Genomic DNA, 23,103 nt, shown 5'->3' on the forward strand with positions numbered 1-23,103 from the left:
GGCCTGCTGTCCATACTTCTCCTGATGCAGGCTAGGATCCCACTGACATTCTTGGCCACAAGGGCACACTGCTGTCTCATGGTTAACTTTTTGTCCACCACGACCCCCGGGTTCCTCTCCACAGAACTTCACTCCAGCAGGTCAGCCCCCAACCTGTACTGGTGCCTGGGGTTATTCCTCCCTAGGTGCAGGACCCTGCACTTGCCGTTGTTGAACCTCGTGAGGTTCCCCTCTGCCCAACTCTCCAGCCTGTCCAGGTCCCTCTGAATGGCCGCACAGGCCTCTGTTGTGTCAGTCATTCTGCCAAACTTTGTATCTCCGCAATCTTGCTGAGGGTGCACTCTGTCCCTTCATCCAGGTCATTGATGAGTAAGTTGAGTAGCACTGGATTCAGTACTGACCCCTGGGGGACACCGCTAGCCACAGGCCTAATTCCCCTGTACGGAAAGTGCTTGAGGAGCTCCCTTTAGCAGCCTGCATTTAAAATACCCTTGCATACACCTACAATCTATTGAATATTTGATTCTCATTTGTGTATTTCTAGCTTCTCTTGAAAGGATTTTGCACTTTTGCACTGTTATGCCTGCAACTAAACACCACTGTCATTCTTGCCTCTAGTGTCCTGATCTCTAAACCCATTTCTTTGGAGAAAGCAGGAAATAGATTTGAATGCAAATTACAGACTCTTTATTGTGAAAAGGTGGCCAAAGTTTCTGTAAACAAAGCTCTTCAAATACTGAGACAACTATCCTGTGTTTTTTTTTGTTGTTATTTGTTTTTTTCCTGGGTCTTCAGTTAAAGTTCCTTGAATGTAATCTTTTGGAACATCTGGTTTGGACATATTGGCATTTATTTTCTTTAAATCTCAGAAGAAAAACATGTGAGATGTAAATTTTAATTTCAATTCTCTCAACTAAAGTAAAACTATTTTATTCCTTTTCACAGATTGCCATAGTTTTGAATGCATCTGTTATTAATGTTCCTTATGAAATATAGATTTTTCCACAAACAAAAATAACACATGGCATCAGCTGTGTCCACTGTAATATCTTGCATTTCCAGTCGATTAATCCTTAATGTACCATAGATAATGGTTTCTCTCAGCTTAAGATGCTGTCTTTTCATTTAGTTTGTATCATTTCACTAGCTGTAATGTTAAAAAAATATGCTGTTTTAGCAAAGCGTGTGTTATTTTAAAAATTCCTTTAATAAGATCAGAAAGGAGAGTTCAAGAATCTTATCTTCATTTTAAACTATATCCTTTCCTGGAGCGTTTACAAGAAGTTTGTCTGGTTTCATTACATACTGTGACCAATCTGTAATAGCAAGACTATTAGAATGGTTTTAATAATGTAAAAAATTATACCTGCATGGTGATGTTACCTTGCTAAACAATACTGTAAAAGAGATTTTAACTTTCAGCTGCTCAAACATTTATCTTTTCTCTCCCAAAAGTGTATTTCTTTCTTCTGTAATCAGCATTTTTATGCATTTTAATTATTAATTTGCTACCTCATATTTTTACATACCACCTGGGAACTAACAGAATACAAACATCATAGAGATTTTCTTGTGGTGCTAAGATATAAACATCAATAGAATAATAACTGTCATTTTAAGTGCTGTGAGTTCCACTGATTATATCACAAATTCAAATTTTAGGTTAACTGGAAAGCAATGCCATGCAAACCCAAACTCAGCTTCAGTCATTTGCTATGTATTTCTTTGCCGTTTCTTAATACTTGGCACTGGCAGAGTGATGAGCCTTTTATATAATGACTCTCCAATATCATCTCTCATTCTTGAATTTTGGATCTGACTTAAGAAAACTATATAAAGCAACTATTGTATGAGAGGAAACAATTTTCATTTGCACTTCAAAGGAGGATACAGTATAATGATATGGGGATGGCAGATGATCTGTTATACAAGTACCAAATGTCAAAAAAATCACAAAGTTGGCCAAGTTGAACTGAGTTGGCACCTGTATAATTTTAGGTTAGGTTTTGTGGGTTTTTCTGGAAAGATCCAAAGTACAAGATATAGTTCCAAACCTTTCTTTTGTTGGTCTGAACTTGGAATAAGGGGGATGTGGTCCTTCTTCAGATTGAACATGGATAAAATTAGATGTCCATTTCACCCTAGTAGACAAGCAAATAAAGAAAGGACTGCAATTTTAAATGAATAGGTCTTTGCAGATGAAATGGAAAAAGGGGGACTGAAGCGGATCATCTCAACATATCAGGCACATACTCCAGTGGGAAATAAGACTGGGCATCCGGTGTATATTGCCGTTCAGCTTGGTTTCTTTAAGATAAGCAATTTAGGTACAGAATTTACTATTCACCATAGAGCAACTGTACAGTTACTGAGAGACATGGAGGGAAAGAATTTATCCACATTATTTATCTGCTCCTGTAATAAGCCCCAAACAAGAATCTTTCCTTAAGGATGCATCTTAACTTTCATCCAAGATGCTTCCAGAGCTCATCATGTATTGGACATACCCTATTTTCCAGAAGTTACTTCTACTGCCATGTTCTCAGCACATCCTTAATCACATTCCGAGAGGGGAATATTTCTTCCTCCTCTGAAAGCTGGCTGCAGAGAGGACAAGCAGGGGCCACAGCAGGATGGGGGTGGTGTCCACGCCCCCCCCCCCCCCCTCCCCCCCTTTAGGCCTCTGAGGTGCCACTGTTCTTGCCTGGCAGGAGCAGTGGTGAGCATGACAGTACTTGTGCTATGCCCCTCCTGTATTCCTCAACACTTTCAAAACAGGAGCAGTTGAGGGAAAGGTGCAAGTAGATGTAGCTCTAAGACAAGTTAAGAAACATCTTGACCTGCATAAGCATTTGCCCCATTACATCTCCACTGAGTTTCTTAGATTCTGGGGAGGATGAGGAAAAAGCAGGGAGATAAGATGGAGAAAAAGGGGCAGAAAAAGAATCATATCTATTTTTAACTTTGACAGAGAAAATAATGTACGAGCATTTGGAGAAAGTAGGGAAAGCCATTCCCATGTGCAGAATGTTCCCATGTCCATCAGCTCTAACCTGTCTGAAAAAAAGACCTGGCAGCTTTGTCATCAGCGTGAGAAGGAGGGTATACCAAACAAGGTGGCATTTCACACTTGACTTGCTGTCACTGTTGAAAAACCCAAGGGCTGAAATGAGACTCTAACACTAATATTAATCAATTATCCACATTCAAATGTAGAATTACATGAGCTTCTGGAATTGAGCTATGATTTTTGGACCTGATCCCGCTGAAGTTCAGTGCTGGAGTTCAATGGGCCAAAACACAATGGAACTAGTCGAATGCATCAGTTGATGACCAGCCCTCTCCTATGAAAAACACATGGTCATCTGAAGGCAGGTTTTGAATGCAGCCTCATAGGTTTCCATTACTCTCCTGTGCTATAACAGACAAACCTGTCACTGGATCTTTTCCAATAAACTGTTCTTTAAAATAGTTTTAGTTTTTTAAACATGCTTCTCGTCAAAGGGGTTTTTCCAGACTCTGACACTTCTGGTAATTACAAACCTACTACTAACTTTCACCCTCATTTTATTCATTGTCAATTTTGAACTCATTTATTTTTGTGGCAACCTTGTCCTCTGTATTCCTTGAAAAGGACACATTTATTCACACTCAATATGTAAACAGAGAGCATATCCCCTTTCAGTCTTTGTTTTCATAGGGTAACCAAGCCAACCTTTCCAGTCTCTTCTCACACAAATCAGCTTCTCTGTGCACTTGTTCTAGTTTTATTTTAATACAGTTGGTCATAGTCATGCATATTATTGCAGATGAAGCCCGACCAATCTTTTGTAGCAGCATTAATATTTTTACCTCCTGTACGGCTACTGTAGGCAGTGTAAAGTGTTTTAGAGTCACCTTGAGTAAACAATAGTAATAGAGAACTGGTGGCAGCCTTGGGCATATTATGATGTCCCTGAATGCTTTAACAAGGCAAAATGCTTGAGACAGAAATGGATTTAAAATTTAAAAAGGGACATTTCTTTCATTAAAAAGAAAAAAAAAAGAGCAGAGGAAGGAAAACTGATGACAATCACAGAAATGTCCCTTCTTCGGTTCCACTAAATAAAATCTAGGCTTACTGTGCATTTGTGATTTAAGAGTAATAAAGAAATGTAATTTTACTACCCGGAGCTTTTTAAGGTTACACTTACTACTGTGCAGAGGAAAAGAAGAAAGCAGAGAGAAAGATAGGCAGAGAGAGAGAAAAAAATCCATTCTCACATTTTGTTAAGGCATATCTGATCATGATTACATTCAAATCTATGACTCCTGCAAATTTTAAATACAGAATTGTACCATCTGCTTTAAGGCCCTGAAGAAATAGGAACATTTATTTGGAGAGTGCTTCCTCAACTGAATGCACTGATCAGGCAGAGAAGATTTGTATTATTTGCAAAGGACTAATAAGATGTATTATGCTTTAGCAAATTATGAATCCTTTCATTTTATAGGAACAACCCCCCTCCTTCCACATATGCATTTTCGTTTTGATACAGTCTTCAAGCAAATTTTCTGTATTACCTAAAATAGCATCTAATGGTACAATAAAAATTAAGGAACTCTTTCTATGCATTACAGCATTTAAAGCAAGCAATTAAAATAACAGATGTTACTTCAAAAACCTAAGTAGATTCAAAATCTCAAAACTGAAGGTGGTATTTCCTTCCATGCTATTATACTCAGTATGCTGTATCCTCGTGGCACAGGGAAGGGGGAAAGACAGTTTATTTATCTCATGGCAAGGAATTTGTCACGTGTAGACTTTGCAAAACAATGCCTTTTCACTCTATTACAGCATCTTAAAATTTCAAATCAGATGGCAAGAGAAGCATTGTTATAGTTACTTTGTTGACAGTGATCTTGCTAATACACGAACACAATCATGGATGTCCATGTTCACTACAGAAGATTTGTGTAACCAATTGCAGAAAAATGGGCAGAGCTCTCAGATCACTTCACAGTCATATGAAGTACTGTGGTCATCAACAGTTAATGGACAACCATATCAAAAGGACTGGCTTTGAGTGTGAAGTATATTTTATATACTACACACTAGGGGTCCTGTAAATTATTCCATTTCCAAATCTTGCACTGTTGAAGCGAGGGGATTGTGATTTTAGTACTGAACTGGTAAACTGTTGCAATAAATAAATAATATCATGCAAGATTCATCATTGAGGAAATATTTATATTTCTGTGTAATTTGAATGTAGTGATTTGAACATAGTTTTCATTTACCCAAAGGAAAAGTAGAGCAAAACATGATTTCTTCCATATCACCAGCTAATCTTATTGCTAATCTGATCTTTACATGCACAAAATATTGAGATTATTAGCATTTTGAAATCACAGAATATCCTGAGTTGGAAGGGATGCACAAGGATTATCAAGTCTAAATCCCAGAGTTAACAAACAGAGCTTGATAGTAAATTACTTAAGTGGGGATATGGATTTAGGTCCAGAAGCAGATGAAGCTAAGATAGCTGAAGAGTTTACTTTGCATGGCATTAAACATGTTCACGTTCGTCAAAGCTGACAGCTTTGAATGGGATACAGACAAGATTTTAATGACTATGATTTGCAGCATAGCTTGTGAGAATGAGCTTAATCTCAGCTTCCACCCATTTTACCTACAAAACTATAAAACAAAGAAGGGATGATGCGTGTGTCTTTGCATACATCACTCAGCTCTTCTAGCTGTGGGAGTCACAGCTGAAAGGACAAGTTTTGGAGCAGAGAAGACAGTTTAGAGTGGTAACCATTTTGATTGCTCTGCTGTTTTATCTGCTACAAGGTGCAAATAACTCTCAGAAAGCAAAATTTCTTCTATACAGACACTAATTTCTGAATACTAAACATATAGAAAGTATGCATGCTGGGAATGGATCCTTGGTTTTATTTTTGATTTTGAGAGTGGAGGAGCTGATGCATGTAAAAAGCAAATACCTTATTCTGGGCTCTGTCTAGGAACCTGTCTAGGAATTTCTTGATACTGAGTTTAATGGTTGACTTCTACTGATCTAGATTTGGCTCATGTCTTTTTTAAAACTAATAACTCAGAAGAGTACAGATCAACACTCCCACTGAAGAGACCTTTCACTGCAAGTGAATTCTACTTTAATCTGACAGGAAAAATAAAATCTGTGTGCAGTTCACATGACCTTCTGTAGTTTAGAGTGGGGTTCTCAACCACTAAGGCCCACTCTGTTCAGTGCTGAAGAACAAACAAAATTACTGGTCAGGAGCAATACAGGGTGCAAAGAAATAATTTTTCCTGAACCCAGCACTTAATGAGGCATAATTTTCTCCACAGAAAATTGGCTTGAAATCCACTGGCCAAAGTACTATCTCACTGTAACACACTATACCTTACTATAACCTTGAAAAAAAAGCTTCATATTAAGTACCTTGCTACTAAGCACACTGCACTAATGAAAATCTATTAACTAGATAGGAAAACAGAAGTGCACAGTAAATCTGGAGAGCAGATCTGGAAATCACATGCAATTTCTCCAAGCAATCTTTTATTCTGAGAACATCAAGGAGATGCATGATCTACACATTAGGGGTGAGTTACCTCCTCCGGGAACTCAGCCATTCTGGACCTAAATTGCTTTTCAGAAACAAAAATAAAAAAAATCTGAATGCCTTCAAATCTACGAACAACTGCATTGTTCAATGTTTTATATGCAAAACTACTACACACTGACTTGTCATAGTTTAGCTGACAAGTGTTCATGGAAGAACCTATTTCACAGTTTAAAAATAGGATCTCAGTTTAACTTCTTTTCTTTTCCTTCAGGAACATTGACATATGACCTGATTGAGAAGTCTACCAAAAAGCCTCCCACTGACGTTTTGGGTACCAAACATGATTGAATTTTAGGGAAATTCTTATAGGAAAGGGAAAGATGGTATTTTTATTTTTATATTTTAATAAGTAATTAAAATATGAATGAAACACAAGCACTCCAGTAGAAAAGATCTGTTCTGCATGAAAAAAGATCTTAAGGAGATCCTTTAAAACAGACAGCTCAAGTCAAGACAAAAGTGAAAGCTCAAGATATTCAGTAGGAAAGTTTTTTTTTTTGGTTTTCAGATTATTTTTCATTTATGCATTCAAGGACTTCTCTTTAAAATAGTCAAGACAAAACAACAAAATCCTAAACCTTGTCATTCTATTTCTATTAAATGTCCACCCTCTCAGCAAGCCTGAACTTTGTTGTAGCTATTGCTTCCTGTTGGCAAATGCAAGATCGGCATAAATATTTGTCAGTAAGCCTGAAAACAGGGTTCATAGTTCACAGCAATGTTCACTTGACAGTTACCTCATTTATAATGATCCAGTGACAGTCAAAAGCAACCAAATTAGTCTCCACGACCTGAAATAGAGAACAAATCAGCTATCAGTCATCTTGCTTATGAAAACCAGAAAAAAATAAAAAATGAAATGGATGCTCTCTGTAAATGACAAAAAACGAAGCACATGCTCTTTAAGACCTTTGTTATTCAACTGAGGATAGAAAACCTTTAGTAAAATTCTGCAGAAGCATTTGTGTTATTGTTTGACTTGCTAATTAAAGTTGGAAAATACATTTCACTGCTAGCATCACAGAAGAGAATATGTTGACTGAGGAGAAAATGAAATCGTTTTTGCCTTAATATTGTGTGGTGGGATGAAGCAACAGAGAGGAAGGCTGAAAATGAATATCAGACAACTCATGTCAGATTTTTGTACTCTTGCCTCTGAGGCCTTCCCAGTGCACACCTAGCCTGGAAGCCTGTGAGCTGGAGAAAAAAAATATAAAAATAAAAGCCAACAATCCTTATAGTAATTGCACTTACAGAAACACTTACAGAAATGCGGAGTGGTGAGGAAAAAATTTTCTTGAGAAAGAGTGCTGTCACTGGAATGATGAACGATGGCCTGTCCCTGGCTATGTTCACAAAGGGCCTCAAATCCTTCTCCCATGCATCCTGTCCTTTCCTTTGCTGAAAAATAGTCTAGGAGATGCCTCCATGCTGGCCTGAAATTTTACTTCCTAACTCATTTTTCACTCAGCCCTGTTATTTCCCTTCTTGAATTCACTACACTTTTGTGGCAAATCATATTCGATTCCCCTTTGCACTGGAAGCAAAGAGGAAAAAAAATGCAAATGGTCTTCCTTCATTAGCTAGGAAAGAAATCATTGATTGGATGAAGACCAGTAAAACTATAGGAGAGGCTGGATGCCTTTATGTTTTTTTCTCGAAATGAAACTGAATTGGCATTGACACTGATATAGTTTTAAAACAAAGTTAATCTAATTTTGTTTGTATAATCACCATCTTGTTTCACAGTTTAAAACCAGTGGATACTTAAAAGTCTTTTAAAATCTAGAAAAATCTAAAAAAAAAAAAAAAGACAAAAACAGAAACAGGGCTTGGAACTTGCAGTGTTATAACGTTTAAATAGATGACTGGTGCTGGTCTGTTGCTACTTGGATCATTGTACACCAGGCATGTTTACCTTTTAACAATGACTACCACTAATAGTAGCTGCCCAGGATGATTACAATTTATACTGTACAATGTCCAAAGGAGAACAATTTAACCGGCTACAAACCTTAAAAGCAGCAAAAGACCCCATACCGCTAACCTTCATTATTAATTCAGAGACCATTAGAATTGGGGTCACTACTTATTTACTACAGTGACAGGCAAGATTGGAAATTCTGATCTAGAGAGACTGGGGAAAAAAAGCAAGAGCAGCAGTATATGAATGGAGCTCTTATTTGAAACTCTCAGAGTGCCACTAAGAAATCAGGGAAAATGAAAGCCATGGCTGCTAATGTGCTCCCAGAAAATTTCAGTATTATTAGCAGTAGGAATCAGGGTCCTCGCTTTACTTGAAATTTAGATTTGTTGCTCTTTCTCTGTGGTGACAACAGCATATTTTGCCGTGTTCCTTTGATGTTTTCTTACATTTTCTACAGTAGGCACATGGCACATGGAAAGGAAAAGGAAAGTGAGTAGGAGATGGGGGGCAAGACAACAGGACCTGAGCAGATGCTTGAGCTGGAGCATCGCTTGTAACCATCTCTCTCATATCAAACCAGCTGGAAGACAAATGCACCCAGGAAGACAGAAAAGTTAAAAACTGACACAACAGTAATCATAATGTTCTCAAGGCAGCATTTACTCCCAAGTTCCAAACTATAGAAAGTTTATGCCATTTACATCATAAGCAGTATCATTTAAATTTACCATGAGACAAAACAAATCAACACCTGACTGAAACAGAAACAATCCTGCTAGTCAATCTACATGTGTTTATGCTGGAAAGTAAGCAGAATTTCCAAAAACATAAGTAGGTTTGAAAATCTGCCATTTTTTGCTGGTTCTTCTTTCTCTGGCAAATTTATTCCTCCAAACTTCTGGGTTCAGGACATCCCACCAGGGACAGTTATTCTGCCCTGACTACTGTGCTCACGACGAGGTCTCCCAAGGTTCCTGTGGCTCTGAGACAACCTGTCAGAGGGAGATCTTCAGAGTCAAGGCTCCTAGTGGTGTTAGGGAAATGAAAATGATTATGTTCCAAAAAATACTCCTCAGCTCTTGCTCTGCTTCAAAATTGCACTCAACTGAATCTTCAGAATGAAGGAATCTTCTACAAAATGAATATTAACACTTTCAGTTCAGTTTTTACTAACAGTGAAAGTGGGGTTGATCACTTCTTTGTGCCTGAAACATCTGCTGATCAGATTTTAATGCACTTTACCTTACATTAAAACTTTAGTTTCAGTTCATTTAGTTTTTTAAAAAAATATTTGGTTACGTGTGACTACTTTGTCTAGTCTCTCAAATTTCAATTAGATAAGGACTTTACAACAGAGTAGGGTTTTAAGTCACAATTTTTATTCTACACAGCTCATAGACCACTTAAACTTGACTCTGACTGGTCTCACTCAAACATCTCAGGCTAACCATGACGGATTTATTTGTAACTTGCAAAGCATAAGATGAAATATATCAGGTTTTTTTTAGTTGAAGTTGAAACTCCTCAGCAGAAAGATCATGTTTTATCCATTAAAGTTTATGCATTCATGAATCTATTTAATATTAAATCCATTTTCAAAAAGCTTGCGTCAAGCTGAGACAAACTTGTAATGTACTCAGAGACACTCAAACAAATATATTCTAAGTTTAGATGGGCTATGAATAGCCCATGATTTAAGAATTCACTTTTCCTTTCAGTCTGTCACAAGTTGCTTTTTGGCATTTTCCTTAGCCAATACACCCAAAGCTTCCATTCAAAAACTTCTCATTTTGAAAGTGATTGCTTAAAAATACAACTGATGATATCCCAAGAAAGTTGCTAAATATTATTATTATTAATAATAATATTGATGAAATACAGATTTACCTCTAAACTGGGACCCAGCATTCAACTGGCATTTCAGGACCATCGTTGTGTCCTTGGTCCATCTGGTCTTAACTGATGGAATCCTAAGTCACCCTGAAAACACTCACAGAAGAGCTGCCCATTTCAGCAGGATCAGGATGCTGTGTCTCAGTCCCTCACCTCTCAGCACCTCTCTTCTCCCAGCATGGCCAATATTTTTTGTTTAATCGACTCTGAAGTTGGGCAGTGCAGATTCTGACTATGTCCTTATGAATTGCAGGGCACTTCACTATTATCACTACCATTGTTAATAGCCTTCTGATATTTTACAATTATTGTGCTTTCGAAGTTTTTCAGTGTGTTAGGAGAACGCACAGGCACAGCCACTGTTTTACAGAAAAATAAATACAATACTATGTGTGTCCTTCCTTCAGTTTTGAAGCTTGAAACAAGTTGTTCAATCCTGAAGTTTTCTTCAAACACCAGTAGTAATCATACGCATAATCTGTCAGAAGATTCTCTCAATCAGCAGTTATTAAGCATATGTTTACAAGTTCCTGAATACTTGAATACATTGAATACATTGAATACATTACTTGAATTAATACTTGAATACATTAAATCAGTCAAAAAAAAAATAAATTTAAAGCTAGCAGCAACACAGCCTATCCCCAATTATCTGTCAGCAAAACAGTGGCATGTCTTTACAGTCATGACACAATGTTCCATAATGCCCTTGTCTTTCTACTGAGTTTGCTGTTTTGTTTACTTAGAAAGCCACTGCATCTTCACTTGGAAGGGATGATAACAAATAACATTACTGTTTAAAAAAAAAAAAAAGAGCTTGTCTGGTTCTGCTAAAATTGATCCTAACCAAAAAGCACATACAACATAGTCATAGAAACCTTCTAAACAACTTCATTACATACTCCTGTGGAAGCTAATATGTTCAAAAAGTTGAAATGTATCTGTTATCTGAGTGACAATCTTTTTCTTGTTGAAATTCACATCTGCATGCATATCAAATGAGCTGGCATGAACTTGTGTTTTGTGCCAGGGAACAATGAATGTACAAAATAACACTTGCAAAGGCATAAGGGCATTAATGAAAAAGAAATCTGATATCCTGCATATTAGAAGCAATAAAAAAATTTGATGAGGGCTTGTAGGAGCTAGGGACCTTAAGACCCCAACTGTTTGAATATGATGCAAGTTTCAGATTCATCTGCTTGTTCTGCTGGCTCTGTGACAAGAAGCAAGTGCTGTGCACTCTGGAAAGGCAAGGGACAGATTGGAAATTTCCATATGAGACAGAAGGCAGGTGACCATATTGTTTATATAGCTCACCTCTTAAGATGAAACTGGGAAAAACTATGGTGTGCATTCATAATGATGGCAGAACAACAAAATCCTACACAGATATTAAATGGCAGGGAGCTAACCCTTTCCGAAAAGGAATAAAACCATACACATATTGACAAATTCTTTTTTCATACTTATCTAGGGGAAATCATGCAAGAATCCAGCTGTGGTTAACTAGGCACACAAAGCTATACTCAACACAGCAGGCTCTCTAAACCTAAACATAGCTGGTAGCTGAGAGACTATTAGGACACAGTACTGTATATGGTTATCCCATTCTTACTCTTCTTTAGGCATTCATTTATGGAAGCTTTTAGAGATAAGACAATGAAGTAGTCTTTGGCCTAACTCAACATGGCTGCAAGACAATATTTTGCTTTATTAACTGTTGAATCATATTAGCAGTAGCTAGAAGCAGCAGAAACGTCTCAATTCTGTATCAACTGTTGTGTAGTTCAGACTATTTATTGAGAGGGTAAATATTTGAAACTGGCTGGCTGCCTTTCTGGTGTTCACAATGAAAACAATACTAAATAAAACATTTTGTGCTGTTGAGGTGGCGTTTCCAGTGTGCTGCTGAGTGCCTTCACTGCAGGAATGTGCATAAGCAGATAAACTGTATGAACTGGGGAGCTGCATCCTTGCAGCCCAATGGCCAAAGCAACTCACACAGTTCTGTCTCACCCAACTAAATCAGGCAACAAGCAGAAAATGGCCAATAGAGCCAACAACTTAAATGAACAATTTCTATTTTTTGCCATTCAGCATTTTTTCATTTATAGGCTGCTAGTATTTACTGACATATCACATAATTCTCCAGTTGTAAGAGCTAAAGCAGTATGTGGGCAGGCCAGTTCTGAAACAGACTATATGAAATTGTGGAAAAACTAAAAAGAAGATTCATTCTCTACCCACTCAACCACTGCTCAGCTTGAGAGTTCACACTGGAGTATTTGAAAACACTGTGTCATTAGTTGCGTAAATCCTGCAGCAAACGAAACAGCCTGTCGAGTATGGAGTGCTATCCACAGCAGTAGATATAAAAGATCATTCTTAACATCTTTGTAACTTCAGAAATGCGCTCATGTCAAACTCCAGCGGTTTTCTTAACACCCTTTTAAAATAAATCAAACTTCTGGTTCATGAGGAAGGTGTTCCACCTAGTCAAACACGGGTGCTATTGAATTGATGAGCAAGAACATGGATGAAGCAGAAAATAATTTTCTTTTTCTAAAGAATTAAACTGCACACCAAGGGAGATTTTGCATAGAGTAGAAAAATGCTGTCAAGAAGACAAGTGATGAGCAAGGACAAACCATCTGTCATTGGCAGTAACTCCAGAACTTCTGAATCTTTGGAAGAGCCTGACAATTTATCACAGCTATTTCTATTGTTCATACTCAAACCTTCAAATGGGCTAAATGCGAGACAATCCAAAGCAAATAAAGCAGCAGTATTGTCAGCATGCAAGCTTTTCTCATAATAATTCTCATTACTTCTCAGGATAATATTTCTTACAGTAACAAGCAAGAAAGCAAAATAGCTTCCCAACAAAATGGGCATGCAGTTTCCTGGAAAATGAAATTAAAAATTCTCTACATGTCTCCTTCCTTATAAGATATGGCCCAAAGACATGAGCCAAAACTACCAGATACAGACAAGAACCCTTGCGAAGGACACAAAGGAAAACTATTCTGGATCTTCAAAATTCATCTGCATGTATGGAAAGATCCATGCGGAATCTGGCCATCTCAAGTGTCTCCTGTTTGAAACACAGGGAACAGCTCCCAGCCTCCAATTTTAGCTTTGCTGCAGCTGGAACTGCTCTACAAGTAGCCACTGAGGTGTCATGACTCATTTCTCAAAATGCTGAAGAAGTGTCTCCAACTAGAGCTGGCCCTCATGTTAATTTTCTGCCCCACCAGGAGCAGAATCTCTTTCTGCTGGACCGCCACCAAGCAAACCACATTCTCTGTTTGATTTTTCACAGAAGCCAGCAGATGGCATTGCATAATCCCTTGTTTTGGAACTGACTGGTATTGAAATCATTTAGAAAGTGATTTTTTAGTCAGTTTTCCCAAGAGTTGAGCTGGGACAAACTCATGCTAACCTCTTCCAAACATCCTCTATCTACAATATGCCCCATTTACACTGTCTTGTAATCTATACTATACTCTTCCAGCTGGAAGACTGATAAATTGCTTTTGTCCAATATCATTAGACTTCTTGTCTGGTCTTTTCATAGACCTGCTTCTTGGAGTCACCACTGCTGTTTTATAGGCAAATACATGTCTTCATCTCTCCTAGGAACATAGGAATTTGTTGATCCCTAAGATATGATTAAAAAATGTTATCCTGTACAGGTATATGAGACAGGGAGCCCCCACCCTGCAAAATCCCCAAACAAATATAAGAACTCAGAAGCCATTTCTCAGCATATCCTTTAACTGAAGAAATGTGGTTTGAACAGTTTGGGCACCTAGGGCAGTCTAGATGGCTCCTCAGGCAGTAGCATGCAAACCAAAATGTTAAAGCTAAAAGACAACTACATCGCTGATGTACAGGTAGTACAAAGAAAGGTAGGTGATAGGCTGAAGACTGGAAAAGTAAATGCACAGAGGTGTACTACATCAAATTCAACACTGCAGGACTTGAGCATGGAAATCCTTAAACCACTGCCATTTTATCATGCTATCCGTACCATTACTTCCTGCTGGTGTCACAGTAAGACCTTTTCTGTGTCTCTGGTCTTAGCCTTTGAACTTCTCAGTAGGGAAATCAGTTGCTGATTTGTAAAGCTCATTCTTGCACACCAGAAACTAAAGCTCATAAAAATCTCTCTTCACCAAAGGCAATATTTTTGGAATCCAATTTTAATCCCTAACCATTTCCACACTTGAGAGGAAAAAAAAAAAAACATTACGGTACTTATTATTTTTATTGGTATGGAGCAACATCCTTTCCTAGGATTTTGTTCCTTCAGGTTCCTTCTAAGCAAAATGGAATACACTGGGAGAAACCTGACAGCGAATTCCCTAGACTACTCATCATCTAGTTACCAAGTACTGAAAAGCAAGCTTCTACAGCACTTTGGGGGGAAAGGAAGTCTTCCAGTGTCCTTCCAAGGACAGCTGAGATGGCTGACATATCTTAATTTGCTTGTCTAATGGGAGCACATTTCTTTGAAAAAGAAAGAAGCAGTTGAACCACTTGATCAGTTTTCCTTTTTGTTTCCCAGATTTATTTCAACAGATGATACTTTCAAACTAAATAAAATTGGGTTATTCCACTAAATAATTAGTTTTACATTGATTTCGCTTGACATCTTTATTATATTTAAAGCAAGTAAAGCTCCAGGGAAGACTTCGCCTCTCTTGTATTAAGATTTTAAGATATAGGGGAGATCTTAAGAGATGGAGACTGTTCAAGTAGAGAAATCAGACCCATACTAAAGGCATATAAGAAAGCAAATCAACAGTTAAATGTTCCAGACTGTAAATAAACACAGCATTAATACTTCAGAGAATATGACCATAGACTTGCACTGGGAACACTAAAAGTGCCTTCTGTCTGGTAGAAATGGTCATTTAAATTTTTTCATTTCCTTTATCATTGAGAAGAGCTAATAATGTGTTTATTTTATAGGAATCTAAACCCACGCATCCTCCTCTGAGGTCAACCTGTAGAATACAGGCTTTAAAGTGATACTTATTGTATTTTAAACATTTTTCATTTTAAGGATTATTTTATTCTTATAGTCAGTTTTGCTATTTCCAAATTTATGTTTTGATTTATGTTCTGATTATCATTATAAAAAGTGCTTGTAATATCCACTGTAAAATATGCAAAAAAAACAAAAACCGCACAGTTCCATTCTGAATTACTCTGCTTGAACTCAAAACCATGAGTAAAACATCACGCCACTTGCACTCAAAGACAGACACTAAAAAGTAGAAAAATAGTATTCTCAGTGAACAATAATGTACCTCCCACCTGGAAACTGCATATTTCAAACTAACGAGATTCAAACCCTCATGTAAATTCAGATTTGTTACTGTTGTACAATTGCCTATGCTACTTTTTCTTAAGAATTTACTGGAATCTTTTCAACATGTAACTGGAGATTTTTCATAGTAGTAGTACTTTGCTTAAAGATCTCTGCTCCTCAACTGTTCCTCTTATTTATTTATTTTTTTTAAGATGAAATCACTTTGGAAGTTAGAAAGTTAGCAAAAAACTTGAGTATCTGAGTTGAACATGAGCTATGAATTAAGCTGGTTGCCATGACATTTGAAAGTGAAGAATCAAACATAAGAAGTCTAAATCTGTGCTGAAATCTCAAAATTTCCTCCTTTGCGTAGATTAAAAGGTGGTAACATTTCTCACAAACGTTGTTTGCTTTTTAACACCTCACCACCTTTCACACCCAAAGACATGCAAGAGCTACCCTTTGAACAACCCATCTCCAGACTGAAGGCTGTTGACATGTCCTCCAATAGAGGGAAAATAATTGCCTTGCTGATGTTGACATTTTTGTTCATGTCAAAACTTGTGGATATGAAGAAGCTTTTCAACCTGTTAATCTGCCAAGAGAAGCTCAAGCAAATAACCATTAGCTCTAGGCTTTCACTAGTAGAGGAAAAAGAACTGTCAAGTTTGATGATGGGTCATTCTTAATGTATGCTTTAGGTAACGAGGCAGCTAGTGAAGAGAGTTTTGGATGCAGCAGGAGACAATGCAGATGACAAAATGATATATGTCATAATTTCAATATGTGCTCTTTTGGTAGCTCATATAAATATGTAAATTCACATTTGCTCTCTCTTTAAATTTGTCTCCAGCATGGAGGTATATTCATAATATGTCTAATTGTGCACCATGACTAACTTTTACCACTTTAGTAAGGCAGTGAACAGTTAAAACGGAAGAAAAGTACATTTGTACGTCTCCTTCCCAGCGTGCATTAGTTGGGTTGACTGCACTCAAGAAAAGGACATTGATTCAAATAAAACTTGTAAAGGAATCATGTAAGGGTGGTGTTTTTAAATAACCTCTCCCTTCTCATCCATACCTGATTTTACACCTGAGTAATTCTACATATTGTACTACAATTACTCTTGCTTTACACCAGTTTAATGAGAAGAAGAATTGATAATTAGGATGGAAACCACTGTCAGAAAGAGGCTGAAAACCGCGAGTTGAGGAAGAGGGAAGCAATGAACAGCAATACAAGAAGCAGGGTCACTGATTCGGAAAGCTTTTTGGTAATATGAGAAAATGCTTTTAGTTTGTCACTGTTTAAAAGCAAAAAAAATGAAAAACCCACAGACAAAATACCAATTCTCTTAGTAGCAGCCAACTTCAATGAGAAAAGCTTCCTGTCCACTCCCAGTTCCACCAACCGAAGGGAAATAAAATACTGATTAAATTTAAAACAGTCCATTTGACATCATTCTTCTGCTCTCTTTTGCTAGGTGTGGGTGCTGTTGTGTTTAGAGGTTTAAAAAGCATTTAAGTAGGAAAATTAGTAAACATAGATCAAATTCATATCAACAAACTGAAAATGCAAGGCTCAATCCATCTTCTTTTTCCTGGAGTGTTAAGGGACTATTTTAGGGCCAGTCCTTCTGAATTGCTCAGCATCCATAAGTTAGCCAGATTTTCCTCAGGATGCTGACTGCTTTTGAAAACTTGCCCATTCTATTCAGCTTTTTAAATGTAAATTGAATGCCTTGAAAATCCAGCCCTGATTATGTTGGCAACATGTTATGTATTTTTTTAGTGATACGGAAATGTGTTTTCAGCTCCTTTTACATCTGTTAGTAAACTCAAGATCCAGTCTGCCTATGTAGCAAGGGAAATATTAAAAATCTAGTACTACAGAATGTAACGGTGCTGCTCATTTTTTCTTCTTCACTGTCCGCCTTAAAAGCATTTGTTGCCAAGCATCAGCTTGACATTACTGAAACAGAAAGTATTTCATTTTCCTATCACAGGTGTTATTAACGAAGGTCACTGCTCAAGTGACAAAATATCACTAAAGCCATCATCTCTTTTTGCTCTTGAGCATTATGGAGGTGCCTCTCCTGTCATTTCACATATCTGTAGAGAACAGCAGCAACAAAGGTTCAAGCGAGATAGCCCCCATTTTTGACTTGCACACAAACTTAGCATTCAGCTCCTCTCCAAGTAAGCAGGCTGAAAGCATTTATTTAGTTCTTTATTTATTTATTTTTTGGTAATAGGAGTTCAAGAATCAAGAGCAGTTTAATAGAGTTCTAACTGGCTGCAGGCTTGAAGCTCCCTGCAAAAAAATCCTCCCAACACTATATGCACCAAGATAAAATCTATTGTAAATGTACTGAAAATATTCTGACTACCAAACAGCAATATCAAATGTGAAGACCATCAGCCATTTTCGTTTCTGTGCTTGATGACTCAGCAACAATATCAATCACTCTTAGTAATGGTCCAAAGCCTCTGCAAATCCAGAAGATCTGCATAAGGACTCAATGAGTCTTCAAAAAGGTGTGAATCAAAATACCAGCAGCCTTATTTCATAAAGGTTTTAAATTTTCATAGGATCGTAGACTGTTTTGGGTTGGAAGGGACCTTAAAGACCATCTAATTCCATCCCCCCGTCATGGGCAGGGACACCTCCCACCAGACCAGGTTGCCCAAAGCCCCATCCAGCCTGGCCTTGAACACCTCCATGGATGGGGCATCCACAGCTTCTCTGGGCAGCCTGTGCCAGTGCCTCACCAACCTCATAGTAAAGAATTTCTTCCTGATATCTAATGTAAATCTACCCTGTTCTAGTTTAAAACTCATTCCCCCTTGTCCTACCACTGTACTCCCTGACAGAGAGTCCCTCCCCAGCTCTCCTGTAGGCCCCCTTTAGGTACTGGAAGGCCACTATAAGGTCTCCCTGGAGCCTTCTCTTCTCCAGGCTGCACAACCCCAGCTCTCTCATCTAGCCTTCACAGGAGAGGTGCTCCAGCCCTCTGATCATCCTCATAGCCCTCCTTTGAACTCAGTATATGGATCCATGTTCTTCTTGTGCTGGGGGCCCCAGGGCTGAACGCAGCACTGCAGGTGGGGTGCTGGTCAGAAATCTATTTGCAAAGCTACATCTGCTTACCTTAGATATGAAATCATTCAGGTATTTCATTGAAAGTTGTTACCAAGATAAAGTTCAAAGTGAATACAAAGTATTCTATGTAATGTTATGTCTGATAATAATAATACAGGACAGATGCTAACAGATCAGATCACACTTAACCAGCTACTGAACAGCACAACCAGACAACAAGTGCTCATTCACACAAGCAGGTGAAACTTTCTAGCCCTCAAGTATGGGTAGGTATTACAAATAACTTCTGTTTTAAGGTGTTAAAAACAGAATGCAAAGGCTTTATAGGAGAGGTAAATGTTGCGATTTTAAGAAAAACCACATCATAACACACTTAAAGAAATTGTAATTTGTGCTATTCTGTGCAGTTCTTTAATAATTTACAGGGATAAAGGCGATAAGAATTATTTCTCAGGAATTTTCATTGTGGAATAGTTGCTCATTTGTTTTCGCCTACTGAACAAAGAAGCTTAAATTAGATCCCTGCTATCATCTTTTAAAAATAAATTGGAAAGATTTGATGGAGAAAAGTGAAAAGAGTAGGAGAACTTTATGACGATTCGAGCATTCCAGAAAAGGAAAAAACAAAACAAAACAACAAACACAAAAACAAACAAAAAACAACAACAACAAAAACCACCCCAACATGCACATTATTAAAAAGAAAACTGGTTCTGCATTTTAACAGCATTCATGAAAGAGGTGATAGCCTTAGTAAAAGGAGCTATGAAGAAACAGGAAGACAAACACTTTTGCAAAAAGAAGCATTAAAGATCATATCAGTCTAAACCTGGATTCCAACTGTATTTCTTCATGAAAAAGAAGCTAATGGCATAATTTTTAATTGTTTTTTTTTTTGAGTTTAGACTGATAAACATCAGTATCTTGACTCATGGTAACAGTTCCTCAATATAATTACTCAGTCGAAATTACTCACGTGAGAAAAATAACTCATCCATATAAGAGACTACAGGTCCAGATCCCTGATGTAAATTATGGAAGGCACATCATACAGACTGTCATAATTTTTCCAGAATCACATTTCTCTCTCCCTTAGGTACTGTCAAACATCTTTTTACCTTTAAGCACTGCATTTTCATAGCATTCTTTCAATCATCCTTTTTGACTAACGTGAACCAGATCTGTGATATATATCTCCTCTTCCAACTATTAATATTATGTGCACATGGTCTTTACTTTTGGATGGTGATGGAAGCAAACTGACAGAACCAATAGCCAGACAATCCTTGAAGTGATACATGAGCTTTACACAAGAATGATCAACAAGATAGAGCGCTATTCTCTCCAGACTGATTGATAGGGAAAACAAGTTGGCTATAAGGTTGTATTTTCAGCTGGGAGTAAGTACGTCATGAGTTCTTTGTGAGTCTCCAAATATACAGACAGAGTAGAAAGCTGCCCTGGTTTCAGCTGGGATAGAGTTTAATTTCTTCTAATTAGCTGGCATAGTGCTGTGTTTTGGATTTAGGATGAGAACAATGTTGATATCACACTGATGTTTTAATTGTTGCAGAGCAGCGCTGACACTAAGCCAAGGACTTTTCAGCTTCTCACACCATCCTGCCAGCGGGCAGGCTGGGGGTGCAACAGGAGCTGGGAGGGGACAGCACCAGGACAGCTGACCCAAACTGGCCAAAGGGAGAATCCATACCATGTGGTGTCATGCTGGATAGTAAATATAGGGCAGTTGGCTGCACATGGGGCAGCTGCTTAGGGATGGGATGGGCATTAGTCAGCAGGTGGTGAGCAATTGCACTGTGCATCACTTGCTTTGTATATTTTTATTATTATTGTTATTATTATTATTATTTTCCATTCCTTTTGCATCCTATTAAACTGTCTTTATCTTAACCCATGAGCTTTTACTATTTTTTTCCTGATTACTTCCCCATTAGTGGAGGGGGGAGGCAATGAGCAAATGGTTGTGTGGTGCTTAGCTGCCTGCCTGGTTAAACCACAACAAAAGCTAAGCCAGATAAAAAAATAGAAAGAAAGAAAAGGAAAGGCAGAAAGAAAGAAATCACAACAATTTTGGAAGGTCATTATTTGGTCTATTGTGCAGGATGTGGGAAAACTACACATCTGTCATGAAGAAATAAATTACAGAGAAACTTGCTGTTGACCTAAGCAAAACTCTGAATGTGTGAGCATAATTATGGCCCACCTCAAGTCTAATTACATCCCAACACATCCCAGGCAGACAGGCTGGCACAGCACAGTAGAGATTTGTCAAATGTGTCAGGTGACTGCCTGAGCCATTTCCTGAAGCTAAGTCAAGGACAGGAATGGGGAAAACCCTTCCCTATCCAGGAACCTCACCTGTGAGCAACAAGAGACAGAGATCAGTGGAATGGGATGCACATCTGCCATGCAATTAAGCATAAATGCCCAGACACTGCTCTCTAACTGTGCTGAAAACATTTCCATAACCTCATTTAGGAGCACACTATTTCATCCAAGTGTTTTATATATCACAGAATCACAGAATGGCTTGGATTGGAAGGGACTTTAAAGACCACCCAGTTCCAACCCCCATGGGCAGGGACACCTCCCACCAGATCAGGTTGCCCAAAGCCCCATCCAGCCTGGTCTTGAACACTTCCAGGGATGGGGCACCCACAGCTTCTCTGGGCAACCTGTCCCACTGCCTCACCACCCTGTGAGTGAAGAATTTCCTCCAAACATCTAATCTAAATCTCCCCTCTTTTAATTTAAAACCATTCCCCCATGTCCTGTCATTATCTGTCCAAGTAAAAAGTTGTTCTCCATCTTTTTTATAGGCCCCCTTTAAGCACTGAAAGGCTGTAATGAGGTCTCCCTGGAGCCTTCTCTTCTTCAGGCTGACCATTCCCAATGTATGGCAGTGCCTAATCTGCTGATGGGCACGTATGTCCCTGTCAGCCCTGGATGTCTGCCTGGAGTTCTGATGCTCTCTCATCTGCCAACACCACGTTTGATCTCCACCACTGAAGCACCATCAAGATGAAAAGAAACATATCCTGTCTGATTTCAGAAGCACAGGAAAGGCTGCACCTGGAGAGCCTTAACTGGTATTTCATAATTATTTATTTATTTATATATTCTAAGTATTTACCCCGTTTTTTTTCAGCTTTTCTGACTGCTGCCCTCCTACTGAGCAAGAGGTCACCTTCTCCTCGGCCATCAGAGCAAGAGCAGCCAGGGAAACTGACACATTTACTCCTACTGCTCGTCACTTTGATTGGCATTGCCTTCCATAACCCATCTTTTTATGGTAGTTTCTTATGCACACACTAAGCATTTCACTACAGAAATCAAGAGAATTATAAAAAAATAAAAGAGAAAAAAATAAAGGAAAATTTCTTTTATGATCAGCTAGAAACTTGGAGAAGGGAAAGGAAGGGACTTTAAATAAATATGGATTAAAGTTCGTGAGAGATGGATATGCACTAAAGCTCATGAAAGACAAAAATTCTAAGTATGCATGAGAAGTTAAAGATCATTTTCTGCACTGGCATCCTGGAAACATATATCAGAAAGCTTCATTATTGCAATGTCTGACGCTTGTTATAATGGCTACAAAATACAGCCATCTGTAAACATAGCATTGCGCCTACTAAACAAAATAAGCTTATTTTCCTCTTATCTTGTCTTATGACACACAACTCATGTATACACATATTCATTCACCACACATTTAGTCTTCTTGGTTTCATCTACCATGTCTTTTCCTATACATTAATGTTCAGCTTTTTGACAGAGGTCAGGAATGCGTCTTTGCACATGTGAAGATGTCCTTTACAATATTTATACTCCAGTCCCTAAATTTACTTAATCCAGGCATTTTCTAGGATCTTGGAGCAACCATCATTCATGGTTGCTTTCCCAAATTGAAGATGCTTGTATCTTTGAGGGGACATTTTCCTCACAAACCTCATAGAAAATTCCCTCTAGCAGAAACAATTCAAACTTTGACCCATGACCCTCTGCATGCCATAACATGTCTCCAAAATGAAAAGAGGCAATCAAAATTTCTTATTGTATATCTATTTCACTCCCTTCTGAGCAAAAGATAAAAGCAGAGCAGTGCCATATTTCTGTCAAAATATGAATCTTCCACAATATGTTTCAATAACCCATAGATTACTTCTTTTTATTATTATTTATGGCAATAAAAGACTTT

General features: G+C 38.0%; 1 protein-coding gene across 1 annotated transcript in view; it reads right to left on the reverse strand.

Moving 5' to 3' along the window:
* Positions 1-23,103, reverse strand: part of GRID2 (glutamate ionotropic receptor delta type subunit 2) — a 728,283-nt gene that overhangs the window by 234,926 nt on the left and 470,254 nt on the right. The window contains exon 5 of the mRNA XM_035541219.2: positions 7,371-7,424. Within this exon, the coding sequence (XP_035397112.2) occupies positions 7,371-7,424 (54 nt within the window). The remainder of the gene's footprint in view (positions 1-7,370; positions 7,425-23,103) is intronic.

Source organism: Cygnus atratus, chromosome 4 (genome assembly GCF_013377495.2).
Source record: "Cygnus atratus isolate AKBS03 ecotype Queensland, Australia chromosome 4, CAtr_DNAZoo_HiC_assembly, whole genome shotgun sequence".
In the NCBI taxonomy this organism is placed as follows: domain Eukaryota; kingdom Metazoa; phylum Chordata; class Aves; order Anseriformes; family Anatidae; genus Cygnus; species Cygnus atratus.